Source organism: Anarhichas minor, unplaced genomic scaffold (assembly GCF_050575085.1).
Source record: "Anarhichas minor isolate MPS153535 unplaced genomic scaffold, ASM5057508v1 ptg000038l, whole genome shotgun sequence".
In the NCBI taxonomy this organism is placed as follows: Eukaryota; Metazoa; Chordata; class Actinopteri; order Perciformes; family Anarhichadidae; genus Anarhichas; species Anarhichas minor.
Genome location: NW_027466484.1, coordinates 166,802 through 181,473, shown reverse-complemented (window position 1 = coordinate 181,473; position 14,672 = coordinate 166,802). Strand labels below are relative to the sequence as shown.

At 40.9% G+C, this 14,672-nt stretch overlaps 1 protein-coding gene across 4 annotated transcripts in view; it reads left to right on the top strand.

The window, feature by feature from the left end:
- The window catches only part of arhgap5 (Rho GTPase activating protein 5), a 42,606-nt gene extending 28,702 nt beyond the window's left edge, over nucleotides 1-13,904 (top strand). For 3 of the 4 annotated variants that reach the window (XM_076107153.1, XM_076107152.1, XM_076107154.1), the window contains exons 4-7: nucleotides 1,892-1,969; nucleotides 4,961-5,092; nucleotides 8,318-8,423; nucleotides 9,275-13,904. In XM_076107153.1, coding sequence (XP_075963268.1) covers nucleotides 1,892-1,969; nucleotides 4,961-5,092; nucleotides 8,318-8,423; nucleotides 9,275-9,593 — 635 coding nt within the window. In that variant the 3' untranslated portion in view covers nucleotides 9,594-13,904. The other variant, XM_076107155.1, reaches the window with a different exon arrangement.
- The last annotated feature ends 768 nt before the right edge of the window (nucleotides 13,905-14,672 follow it).

The following is a 14,672-nucleotide window of genomic DNA, read 5'->3' as shown; positions in this document are numbered from 1 at the left end:
TCATCTCTTTGTTCAGAACAACCACAATCTGCAGAAAAGTCTCATGACCGTGACGACGAGGCTTCAAATGATTCAGACATGTGAAGCAGGACTTCCTCCTCCTCCTGATATCAGAGTGTCATCGGGCTGAAGGTCGAAGCTTCTGGGCTGCAAGTCAGTCCTCACAAGTGTAGTAATCCAAACCTATAGAATGTAGAGCAGCAGCACATGTTGGAGGCTCTCACTCACACACACACACACACACACACACACACACACGTGTAAAAGCGCACACAAAGACACGTATGCATGGATAAACAGCCAGATACCAATGAACACATACACTCTCCCCCACACATGACACGATTTACTTGAATCCATTAAAGCTAAATTTACATAATACTGTCTCTGCTTAACTGCCTCTGCAGGGACACACACACGCACACACACACACACACACACACACACACACACACACACGCACACACACACACACAAAGACATGCATACTGCAGTGTGGATGACCTTGCAGCAGCGACAGAGCAGAACTACAACCTGTATGGATTGTGTGTGTGTGTGTGTGTGTGTGTGTGTGTGTGTGGGGGGGTGTGGGTGCAGCCCCATTATAGCACTAATTAAGACACTCCGTCTCCATATGTGCCATATGTGTAGAGATGCTGCTGAAGACTCGGCCACACTGAGCGCTTTATTCTCCGTTTATCTGATGATTCTCGCCGCTGTTGTCAGATTTTCTGTGGATATCAATGACATCATCGGCATGAATGTTTGCTTCGCGTTGACGTTTCTCTCTCTTGTAAATAAGTAACGGCTTGTGTTGTTCGAAATCTCTCAGATGTTAAATTATGAATGAATCTGTCCACACGTGCTGGAGAAACCACAGCTTTGTGATGTTTGGGACCAGATTCTTTGCCACGTGTGTCGTCTTATCTGGAAAGAAATGAAAATATTGATCTTTAATTTAGTCACTTAAAGCTGAAACGGCAATGCACCTGAAACAGGCACAACATCCTGATTACAGCAACGAGCAGAACGCTGTATTGTGAAGCTGATACGTCACAATACGTTTATTAAGAAGCTCCAGAGTCGGGACATTTTACCACAGATGTAGAAATAACTAAAAGTATTTATGACTCATAAATAGTTACAAACAAATCAGTTCCATCAAAAGGAAGACGAGCTATAAAATAAATGAGTCACAGTGCGATGAGAGATACAGAACGCCTCACGTTGAACTTCAGTGGCTGATAAATGACTCAAGATGATCAGAAGAGAACGACTGACTTTCACACTAAGGTTGTAAAATCATCGGCACATCAACAGACAATAGCAGCTGGTTTCCCTCCATCTTCATCCTCTTCTTCACTACTTTCTCTTTCTTTACCTCTCACGGGTCATTAAAGCTCATTATTTATATTTTCTCTCTGCTATTCAGTGATTGTGACGTTGATGTGTCGTTGCCGGTTTTGTATTGATCAATAATTCGACCCAATGCCTCGAGGCTCAGAAAAGAAAGCATGTGTATTCGTGTATTTGTGTGTTTGTGTATTTGTGTATTTGTGTATTGATCACTGCAGCATGTGGATCAGCTGGTGGTGCGGTACTCGTTGGAGTATCGTGCGTTCTCAAGATTTTAATGTGAGAAAAAAAAGGCCAGATTTGTCTGGATAAGACGAGTGTTGTTCCACATGCTGTTAACACCTCGACAGAGAAAAGTCCTGAGAAACTTGATGGCGTGAATGTTTTCAGACTCGATCCAAAACAGTCTCAGCATGTGGTTCCAGACAACCCTCGACTGCTGCTCCTGTTGGTCCATCTGTTGAGATTCATCTTTCCTGTAATAGTTAATGAAGTCTGTCTGTTACTGAGGCCGTGTGATGTCTTGTGTCTGCAGGTCTGACCACAGAAGGTCTGTATCGCGTCAGCGGCAACAAGACGGACCAGGACAACATCCAGAAACAGTTTGATCAAGGTAAGAACCTCAGAACACCTGCAGAACCTCATAAACACATCTTCAGAGACCTAGAACCCTTCACAAGGAGCACACGGGTAACCCCGGTTTCAAAGCACAGATGGTCCTCGTTATATATTTCTCTTTCACATTTCTAAATTATTTTCCCATGAACGTTCTCTGGAGTTCGCATGTTACCAATCGAGGAGCGCTTTGAGTGATGTGTGCAATAAATTCAACCCGCAGAGAGAAAGAACCTGAGCAGCAGCAGAAGTGCTTAAAGAGAAACACATGCGGCGGTGGAGCAGAGTGGAACCTGCACACGAGGTGCTGCTGAGCAAACCCACTCTTACAATAAATAAAGTCACTCGTTTTATAGCCGGGCGGTGAGACGTGCAGCCTCACCTTCATTATTGATCACTTTATTTGCTATCTCTGGTGTTATCGTTCATATAATCGGTGACATCGCCGTGTAAATATATAGCTTGTGAATGACCTGAACATGAAGACCACCTATAACCACAATGGTGTTTAAAATTACAGCAGGAACACAGAGAAACACACCTTTAAAAGGCTTTACAGCAGCAAGCATGAATCAGTGTGATAATAATGAATCCGTTTAAGAAGGTCTGAGAGGTGACATCACGTCTGTCACAATATTATAACCAAATCTATTCATTAGCTTCTCTTTATTTTATTTTCTTCTGATTGACGTTTGTGTATTTATTACATGAATATAAAGTCAGCTTCACTTCTTACAGACTCACTGAGAGTAAATACAAAAACTCAGCTTTTAAAAAATGTGGTGAATGTCAGCCGACCGTACGAAGAGACTGTAAGCAGACGTCTGATGACTGTAAGTGAAATACTTGGAACAGTATTTGTGTCATAAAGATTGCGTCCTCCTTGTGATCCGTGTTCACGGTTAGTGTGCAAACAGGAAGCAACATGAGCGAATGCATCGTCACTCCGGGCTCGTGGTAAAAACCCAGAGCTGACTCCTCTTTTATCTCTTTTATTTGACTTGTGCTGCTGCTGCCCAACAGTTTCCCTCTGGACACCATAAGTTCTGTCTCATCTTTACACCTTGATGGGAAGGTTTGTGGTAAAACTCAAAACATGTGCATCTCAAGAGGATTTAAGAAAACAGGAGGTGACGTAAATAAACATAAATGTTTTATTTTTGACAGAACTACGACTGAATGCTCCTTCATTATAGTTATTTCACTCACTCACAGACGTTCACATGCACATGTTTGTGCTCGTGCACACAAAGATTTAAAATAGTTCAAAGTTGTATATTTCTGTGAACATGAACAGAACTACTGAAATGACAATAAATGGAACTATCAACATATACTGTAGATTATATGTCTTCTGTTGTAGAAGAGCTTCAGCTTGTAGCCTTGATAAGTCAAGAACATTTATGTAATTATGAAAATAATCTATCGGCCCCACATTAATGTTGTTTTTTTGTGCAAGTGCTGCAGTTTTGACTCCTCGTGAACTACAGAAATAGTTTAAGTTGTGACAGAAGTTCTTTAATTCGGCTCATTCAGTCGCTCCGCGTGTCTTTAATCTAGATTAATCAGAGGTCACGCCAACCCAATTTAAACGGTGACGTAAGGATATGAAGGCTCTTTTGACGGTAAATATGATGAATAAAATCATTCATGAGAAGTCGTCTGTCCGAAGAAAATATGAAGAAATAGAAAACACGGATCTGCTTCATGTGTTGACATGAACTCACGCTCGGTGACGTTTCTCTCTCCGTCTTTTACAAAATTCTAAACTAAAACTGTGTATGAACACAGACTCCGCCTTTAAATCCGTCTTTATCCTCCGTCTGATTATAATAACAATATTAAAGTGACTGTAGTTATAATAGATTGTGACGGAGGTTTTACGACCCTGTCCGTCAACGAGAATGTTTAAACCTGCTGCTCGACTTCTTCAGGATGAATATTTCTGTCGAGTCCTGCGGTCACGCTGGATTACATCTGTGTGTGGAAGAAGCTCCATTACAGCCAATCAGCTCCTCCGTCAGTGAGAGGCGGGGACTACTTCCTCCTTAAAGGACGGATCTGTTTCTGTGGAAGTGCTTGAAGATTAACAGGAAGTTGCTTCGGGCAGCAGCTCAGTGAGATTCTTTTGGTCTGTGGTTCTTCTTCATCAACGGTTCAGGCTGAAGCAGCGTTCTGTTGATTGTTTATTAATAAAGTTTATTAAAGAACAGCTTCTCCTCCTCTTTCCTCTTCTCGTTTGTCCCTCCTTCGTTGCCGTCTGGTCATTACACAGTATATTTTTTACTCAGGGTTTGATGTGTGCGACTCGTCCTGATGGCGACATCTTTCCCTCTCTGGAACAACAGAGCAGAAAAGCTCTTGTTCTGATCCGACGTGTTTTGGGTTCCAGCTCCTGCTGCTCCATCAGAGACACACTCGGGCTTCTGTGCCTCCGGACAGACGGACGCTAACCTCTGTTAGCTGAGATCAGAGAGCAGCTCAGACACAAAGCTCAGCTGTGAGCTACTCACCAGCTCCTTGATATACTCTCAAACTGAAGTGCCGACCCAGTGAAGTCCTGAATGGGTCAACGTGGATTATCGGACCCAGGTCTGAGTTTAAACGTGGTCCTAAAAGGGCTTCAGTGTGCAAGAGGTGCACTCTGGGTAGTCGTCTCCATCTTTTAGTCAATGAACACAGTGTTGTTGAAGGTGAAGGAGGCTACGACCGAACATTAGCGCCGGAAGATACGACCACAAATAATATCACAATATATTTGTTTGTGACATCGATTATTTTCATGCTGCATATTTAATAATATTCATAATAATGAATGAGAACCCTAAAGAAAGGTTTTAATTATGGTTTATAATATGCAATTATTCATACTCCTCATATGTACAATTGTACATATTCTGTTGCCATAAATATGAACTATTATTAAAAACTAAGTCTCTCCCTCTCTCCCTCTCTCTGTCTCTCTCCCTCTGTCTCTCTCTCTCTGTAGATCACTGTATTGACTTCATGGTGATGGACGTGGCGGTGAACGCTGCTGCCGGAGCTCTGAAAGCTTTCTTCGCCGACCTGCCCGACCCTCTGATCCCTTACAGTCTGCACCCGGAGCTGGTGGAGGCCGCAAGTAAGAACACACAAACAAACAAACAAACAAGCCGAGTCATGAATCAACAAGTAGTGAGGAAGAAATACACAAAAAACCTGATGGAAAAGCTGTGAACTTTGATATAAATATGCATGAAAATACACTTTTGACATGAAGTTAAAAACATAAAATGCCATTTTACAAAACCACTTTTAATCTGTTAGACGTTGACTTTGTTCCTGTTAAAATATATAAATACAGATTAAAAACCACGCATGTTATTTTCACCTCTTGTCTGTTGTAGCTGCTGTCTTCAGTGCTGCAGAAGTGTAGTTAAGTCACACAGCTCTCTGTCACATCACACTCTCTTTAAGAGGCTTTTCATCCTCAGCTGCAGACTGTCAGACATCTTCACTCTGCTCTGAGTGCGTGTGTGTGTGTGTGTTTGTGAGAGTGTGTGTGTGTTTGTGAGAGTGTGTGTGTGTGTGTGAGAGTGTGTGTGTGTGTTTCCTGGTTGTATGTTGGTGATACTGAGGCTGACGACAGCAGATTAATGAGCCACAAATACTCTGACGCTGTTGGTTCTTCTTCTCTGGAAAATGTTCCTCTCTCTACTTCCCTTTCTCTTTTTATTTTGATACTTTGCTCCCTCTCTCTTTCTTCAGCCCATCTCTTTTCCTTCTCTCTCTCTCTCTCTCTCTCTCTCTCTCTCTCTCTCTCTGCTGTCACCTCTCAGACGACATCGACTGTTTGACTTTTGACCTCCTGACCCTGGTCAGGAAATTTGTTTTTGTATTTTGGGTTGCTGCTGTGTGTACATGTAGACCGAGAGAAGCTGCGTTCACAAGCTTTTACAGATTCAAGCAAGATGACGTATGCAACTTACTGCAACTTAATGCAATTTACTGCAACAAAGTGACTTTCCAGACCTGGGTGTGTAGAATACTTTAGCTAGAGTCCAGATATAAACTTGTATCTGGTGGATAAGCCCAGCGTCAGACACCATGAAGAGACTCTATTTGACTCTATTCACTTTTAAAATGGGTCCAGTAGGAGTCAACACGTTTAATAGCTCGCAGCCATAGCCGGTGTATCGGTTTAACCAGTGACCGTGTTACCTGGTGACACTCACAGCTGTTTAAAACACCAACAGAACATGAAGGAGTCCTCGTTAAAGACATTTTAAATATCTTTATTATCTATCATCTATTTATGTAAGTTACTACGAGCAACCATTCTGCTGAAAGTCACCAGTTAACACGGTCACTCTTTAACCTGAAACACCTGTTGCTCCGAGTTGTGATCCTGTCAGAACTTTAGTCAACTCTGACAAATCGAGCATTTGGACTTTGAATGTGGCCAGAAGGCTTCAGTTGAAGTCACATTTAGTCGTCCATTTTTGTAGTTTAAATAATGTCAACATGCTTTTTAATAGGTGTTGCGAATAGTTTAGTTTAATTGAAAGGAAGAACATCTTCTGGGGCAATTCTGATGTTGAACAGACTTTTAGTGACTGTTAGAACTCCTCACATCATTCATTCACTCATTCTCTCATTCATTCACTCATTCATTCACTGATACTTCTGTCCTTTCTCTCTGTTTCTATTCAGCATGTTTTCATTAATTTTGTCGCTTCATATCTATATTTTATTTTTCTCTCCAGACCTCGTTTCTTTCCGCAGGAATCATTAAAGTTTCATGAGAACGTGTCTCAAACTCAACCTTCTATGGTTTTATCACCGCACAGAATGCATTGCATTGTGGGTACACGGTGTGAGATATATAGCCGTGCGTGTGCTATGAATGATTAAGTCAGTCCGCTGGTAAACTGTTCCTTCCTGTGATCTCTTTATGTTGATACATGGCAGCGTGGATTCATGACCTTTGGAATATTCACAGTTGTGTAGAAGCAGCTTTGTTGTGACATCCGGAGGAAGAAGCTCTTATTTCACATCTGCTCGTTAAATATTTCATCATCGGAGTTTCAGCTCCAACGAGCTTCTCGCCGCCGGGAAAGTGATGGAATCTCTGGAGAGGACGAGGAATGTGGAGGAGACGGTGACACTCTCCAGGAATACAACCGGTTTTATTTTATTGTCTTTATTTATTGTTATTGGGTTGTTTCACACAGCTTCCCATTTTATCAGGTCATATAATGTGTATATATATATATATATATATAATAATATACCATATCTCTTATCTTCCTCTCACAAAATATTATATAATATTTTCCTGCAGCTTAATTCACTTTTCACAGAGGTGATGCTCGACTAACAGCCGACTAATTCACAATAAAAATAAAATAATTCACAATGAAAATACGCGATATTTTTGTACTTTTTATGCATTCAAATAGAATAATAAAGCTTCTTAAAGGGCCGGAGAGGATCCTGAATAATAAGTCAGTTCATTTAAACATCAACAATATCAAAGATGAGCTCTGACCTTTTTAATGTGAATTCATTTTATCTGATAAATATTATTAATGTTGAGGATCGCTGTCTGACGTCCTTTTAGTCGTATTGATTAAATACCTGAGTCATCATTTAGGAGATTAAGCATTAATCTGGCGGATTTGACTCGTGTTAAATTATTTAATAAATAAAAATAACCAACATTTATTTATTACATAGTCTCAAATGTGAGGATCTGCTGCGTTTCTCTGTTATTACAGCTGTAAATAATGTGTTAATAATAATAAACACAGACAATAATATTATAATATATGAAAAACTGTTAAAGAAAAAAGTATTGAACATCACAGGCAGTAAAACACTATAATCTACAGATATTAAGTTCAGTAGACGTGTTTTATGTTTTATTTCTGGTCTGTAGTTTAATAATAAAGATGACAGTTGAATCTTGAATCAGCTGTTTGGTTCTGTGACTTCATGAAGTCATCTGTTTATTTTCTTACTCTGCAAAAAACCACAACTGACCTCTTTTGTTTTTAACCAGCGAGACGTGATGCAGGATAGAGCTGTGTGTGTGTGTGTGTGTGTGTGTGTGTGTGTGTGTGTGTGTGTGTGTGAGAGTGTGTGAGAGAGAGTGTGTGAGTGTGTGCGCACAGTGTGGGAGTTGCTCTTGGCAGCGTCTCAGCCTTTTGTTTTTCCAGAGAGTATAATTTCCGTTTCCCAAGAGAGTGTGTGTAAAATGTTAAACACCTTCTGTCTTCTCTCCCCCTGTGTGTGTGTGTGTGTGTGTGTGTGTGTGTGTGTGTGTGTGTGTGTGTGTGTGTGTGTGTGTGTGTGTGTTTGTTAGAAATCGTGGACTACATCGAACGTCTGCAGGTTTTGCGTGAGATCGTGAAGAAGTTTCCTTCCGTCAACTACCAGGTCTTTAAATACATCATCACACACCTCAACAGGTAAGACACACACACACACACAAACACACACACACACACAGTCAGATACACACACACACTCTCACATAAACACACACACACACCCACACACACACAGTCAGATACACACACACACGCACACTCTCACACAAACACACACACTTACATACTCTCAGACACATGCACACACAGATGCACACACTCACACACACACACTCTCTGAGATACATGCATACACACACACTCAGATCCATGCACACATACACACACTCAGATACATGCACACTCACACTCTCACTCACACACACACACACACACTCTCAGAGACACACACACACACTCTCCTAAACGCCTCGGCGCTCAAACGAACGTACGTCTGTGTTGACAGTGAACACATCGCAGCAGGAAGCTTCATTCAGAATCAGAAGCTGACGCTCTGTAAACGACTCAGTTCTCAGAGTCTGGACCTTTTCTTTATACATTTTTAGACGCCTTCACGTGCACTTTAATTATGACTGCATGTGGGATTATTCCTTCAGTCTCTCTTTTAAACATTCAGCATTCTGATGAGGCTTAATATCAGAGTAGGATGACGGACACAAGACGGAAATGTTCCTCTTGTTCCTCTTTAGTCTTCATTTCGTCCCGTCCACAGACATTTGTTTCTTAGATTGACTCTTTGTTTAAACCAGCGGCCCAAACGATAGAGACTGAGAGAGACAGAGAGAGAGAGAGAGAAAGAGAGAGAGAGACAGAGAGAAAGAGAGAGACAGAGAGAGAGACTGAGAAAGAGAGATATTTTTTACCTGAAACCACCAAACCGTGAAGCGTTTGCTTCAGTTTGTGATGTTTTAACCGTTTCTCCTCCTCAGGGTGAGCCAGCACAGTAAGACCACCCTGATGACGGCCGACAACCTGTCCATCTGCTTCTGGCCGACGCTGATGAGGCCCGACTTCGAGAACAAGGACACGCTGTCCTCCACCAAGCTGAACCAGGCCGTCATCGAGTCCTTCATCCTGCAGAGCGACTACTTCTTCCACGGCGGCGAGATGGCCGAGTGCTCCGGCAGCGAGGGCACGCCGCCGCCGCACTGCCACAGCATGGTGGAGGCTCTGCTGCCGCTGCAGCTGCCGCCGCCGCTGCAGCCGCAGCAGATCCAGCACACGCTGCACCACGACCCGCTCATCTAGGAGGTGGGGGGGAGGGAGAAAGGCATGCTGGGAAATACAACAAAAAAAGCCTAGGGGGTTGTTTTAACCCCGGAGGTCATCTCCAAACGGCGGTCTGCTCTTAGAATAAATAATGAAATAACCCGTCGGTGCAGCTGCTGTTTGGAGGTGAAGGAGCTTAGAGACACATCCACCGTTTGTTGGATTAAACTAATCTGTGAGATCGGCTCGTCCTGCGCCGTTAAATCCCGGATTAGAGAATTTACAATCGGACGTCACCTTTCTTTTGTTTTTTGGGAACTATTCTTTTGGATCCGACTGCCCCTTTTTTTGAGACTGAAATTAGTCGATGATGGAACTGATTTGATCGTTTAGCAGGGTCTGACTTGGATAAAGATCCCCCTCCTCCCTCTTTACCCTCATGATAGAGCACACTGGGGTCCTGAGCATAAGACCCCGTCCCCCTGAAAGACCCTATCCCCCTTAAAACCCTGTCCCCCTGGTCCTGGTCTGAGACTACAGAAAAGGGAAGTAAAAACTCAAAGAGTCCCCACGACTGCAACTCAAATACGGAAACACTTATTAGATGTTTGACTGACTCACTGACTGTTTTTTGACATTTCAGCAAAAGGAAAACATTTCTTCTTCTTCTTCTTCTTCTTCTTCTTCTTCTTCTTCTGCTTCTTCTTCTTCTGTTGCCCTTTGACCCAGAAGGCGGTCAGTCGGAGGAGACGAGGAGAACGTGACGTCGTACCAGAACTAACCTGTGAACTCCTCACAGAAACATCACACATTGTGGATTATCTTTTAGACTCTGGGATGTTTGGGGGGGAGGGGGACAAGGACAAAATTAATCCTCACCCCCCCCCCCCCCACTCCATGAACTTTGACCCCCCCCCCCTTAAAGGACAGCACATGCACGGTTTGTGTCGAAGCTCCCACATGACGATTTTCATGTCTGTTTACGTTGTTTTTTTCTAATATTTTGTTTGTTTTGTGATTTCTACCCACTTTATGTGTGTGTGTGTGTGTGTGTGTGTGTGTCTGTGTGTCTGTGTCTGTGTGAACTGACCTGAGGTCTGTTTTACAGCCAGTTTGTACCTTCCCTTCAGAGGGAAGTGGGGGATTCAGGAGGGAATAGAAACCGTGGACTCGACTAGAGACTCTTCACGATGTTCTCGTCTCTTTAAAACCACTTTGTCGCGATGTGTTCATCGGTTCGTAGTTTTGACGACTTCCTCTGTTTTTTGCGCTCCGTGGAAGAGACGCCTCCCTCTTCTTCATTTCCGTTTCTTTGGTCTGTTGGTTTGTTGGAAACTAAAAAAAATGTGCATGTCTCTGTTTTTTGCCACTTAGTGAGAAAAGAAAAGTTTAAAGTTTAAAGTAAAAAAAAAAATGAAACGCTTTGAAGCTGTAAAGGAGCTCGTGTTCAGATCTGCATCATTTTATCTGAATATGTTTTTGGGTTTGGAGGGAACATTTCCACTGAAAAGATCTTTTTCTATTATTTTCCGTCATGCAAGAAATTAACTCTTAATATCATATTTTTGGTTATATGTCGAATAGTTTTCCCTAAATACGGGAAATAAATATATATAAATATATATATATATATATAAATATATATATATATAAATGTATCAGCAGCAGAGGTTGCTGATGTTGTGAAATACCACCGGGTACTGGACTATACTCTGTCAGAAGCTATAATCATATTTCTCTGTGGTTCTGATGGTGTAACTGAAACCCATCGTGTGTGTGTGTGTGTGTGTGTGTGTGTGTGTGTGTGTGTGTGTGTGTGTGTGTGTGTGTGTGTGTGTGTGTGTGTGTGTGTGTGTGTGTGTGTGTGTGTGTGTGTGTGTGTGTGTGTGTGTGCGTGCGTGCGTGCGTGCGTGCGTGCGTGCGTGCGGCTCGTCGTAGAAGAGGAAATCCCTCGTCGCTTTCTTCATCGATGACAAAAAACAACAAAAGGTTTAAAGATAGTAACACCTCAAACTTCAGTTGTTTGTTGATCTCGTGTTTTTGTGGCGTTCCTTCGACGTTAAACGAGTATTAGAGTATTCACTCTCCTAGTATTCACTCTCCTAGTATTCACTCTTCTAGTATTCACTCTTCTGTTATTCACTCTTCTAGTATTCACTCTTCTGTTATTCACACTTCTAGTATTCACTCTTCTGTTATTCACTCTTCTAGTATTCACTCTTCTGTTATTCACTCTTCTAGTATTCACTCTTCTGTTATTCACACTTCTAGTATTCACTCTTCTGTTATTCACTCTTCTGTTATTCACTCTTCTGTTATTCACTCTTCTAGTATTCACTCTTCTGTTATTCACACTTCTAGTATTCACTCTTCTGTTATTCACTCTTCTGTTATTCACTCTTCTGTTATTCACTCTTCTAGTATTCACTCTTCTGTTATTCACTCTTCTGTTATTCACTCTTCTAGTATTCACTCTTCTGTTATTCACTCTTCTGTTATTCACTCTTCTAGTATTCACTCTTCTGTTATTCACTCTTCTGTTATTCACTCTTCTGTTATTCACTCTTCTGTTCACCTGGATGAAAAATATTCTTAAGACGTTTAACGTGTTTCTCGTCTGAATAATATTTTCCTTTAAGTTTCCTGGAAAGAAGTTTATTTTCAGCGGTGGAAAGTTTAATATCGAGGTACTTCTACTTCTACCTGAGTACTTCCATCCGATGCTACTTACTGTACTTCTACTCCACATTTCAGAGAGAAACAAACGTCTGAGCTGCTTGTAGTCGCTCCTACGTCTCTGTAGTATTTTTCTACGTCGTAGTATTTCTACTCGTAGTAAAGTATCTGAATACTTCCTCCAGCGCGTGTACTTTACAGAGGAAGTAGAGAGCGACACACTGCTAATCCATTTAATTCAGTTAGTTACTGTCGTCACCCAGAGAGTCTTTTAAGCGGGTCACAGCTGAACGTGTCTGGAATATAAAAGAATAAAGTTTTTATTCGTAGATGAGCAAAGAATGAATATTTATTTGTATTTAATTGCAAAATTTATTTTTAATTAGCACCAAATGACACACTTATTCCCAGTTAATGTTCTTATTATATAAATTATTTTATTGACAGTTGTGGTGTTTATATTAATGCTACTTTAAGTCTTTATACACAATAATCTGTTTATACCCAGAATGCATTGCTCTGCTCTGCGGACGGTTAAAACTCAGCCGGTTTATTTTCCTGTGATCGGCAAAGTGTCTCGATGAAGCGACGAGGGATGAATCCCATTACGGAGCCGGGGTGTGTCCCATTTCAGACGTGTGTCTCCTCAAACCAGTCAGCTGTTTCCTGATCAGCTGATATTTGTAGCCGGATGACATCACGAGGCAATTTAAGCTTTTCCTTTTCAGTTTTTTGGCAAATTTTGACAATATTTCTCTATTTTAACGAACTAGTTTAATTTTTAAAAACATCATCTTCTCACGAGTGCTGAAACACTTTAAATATTTTTTACTGTGTTTATTTTAATAATAAAATAAAAATTAATAATGTAATTTATTAAGCAGCAATGCCAGAAGTTCGGCTCCAGCTCAACAATTTAATTCTTTATTCTTCTAAATTTATTATTTTGGGGTTTTGGATTGTTGATCGGACAAAATAAGATATTTGAAGACTTTTAATTTGGTAAATCAAAACTTAATCAACAGATTATACAATGATGGAAATAATTATTCCTGAAATTAAAAGATTTAAAAATAATCATAACAGCGTGAAAGGACACAAAGTTCAAAGAGTAGAAAAGGAATCAAACCAACGTAGATTCTCTTTGTTTTTTATTTTTAATTTGAGTGAAAAGGTCGCGCTGAAGAGAAATGGAACGGAGCCAGAAGTGAGACGTTAGAAGGACACTTTGAAGGAGACACGTGTCTGGAATGGGACGCGCCGCAGACGGACGAGAGACTTTGTTCTCCTTAAAGGTGTGAGTGAGACGAGCAGAGTGTGTTGGAGGGGACAAACATTCAGAATGGAACGCAGCCAACAATACAACAGTTTTAATGAGAGCGTCCTGATCCACAAGCTCAAGGTTCATGTGTGTGTGTGTGTGTGTGTGTGGGGGGGTGGGGGGGTAATAAAGATGAAGCTGTTCGTCTGTAGTATTCTCATCAATCAGTCAACTCTTTATCTTTTATCATTCTGTCGATCTGCTCTCAGTCACCCCGGTGTACAAACCATCTGACTCTTAACGTCATCGCTGTGTATTATAGTAAATAAAATGATTTTCAGAAATGAAACAAACTCTAAAACTCTGTTTTCTCTCCATAATGTTTCCAAAATAAAGTTTCTTTTTTTCCAAAATCTGCTGTGAATATGTATCATTTGAATCTTCCTTGAGCTGAATTTTACGGGTTTATAACCTTTATAAATACGCCTTCTGTTGGTTTTTATATTTAACTGTAAGAGGTTCTCAGGTAGTACTGTTTGAAGTAGTAGTAATATTGAGATATATACTTCATTATTTAACTCATTCAGCACAAACAAACTAAACCCGTGTAGTAAAAACAACTTAGGCAAGAAAAAGCAAATAAAAATAATAATAATCACTAAAGGAGCAGAACCTATTGAAACAATACTCAATTTAAAGAAAAGCATTCAAATGTACACTATGGTGGTACATGTACCTACTTATGAAGAATATTTGTGGTACTTTATACTTACTTCACTACATATCAGTAGTATAATATAGTACTTTTTACTTCTCTGTGTTTATTGAGCAGCTATAGTTACTGGTTACTTTTCAGATTAAGGTTTTATGTTCTCATTATACTCCGTTAGTCTCTCGACCCCTCAGATCAGTCCTGTGGCCCTTCAGAGGGGCCCGACCCCCAGGTTGAGCTGTACCGTAGTAATAAAAAGTAGAAAACAAGGATTCATAGTTATGAGATATCGATTATATTGATTATAGTGTTAATAGGAGTTGTGAGTGGTTTTGTGTTTCAGGAGAAGGTAAAGTGCTCCACCTCGTGGTCAAACGATGAACTGCACCACACAATAAAGAAGCCATGGCGTCTTAATTTGAGGATAAAATGAAGGTTCAGGAGTTAAAACTGTAAATAAAAGTTGAGT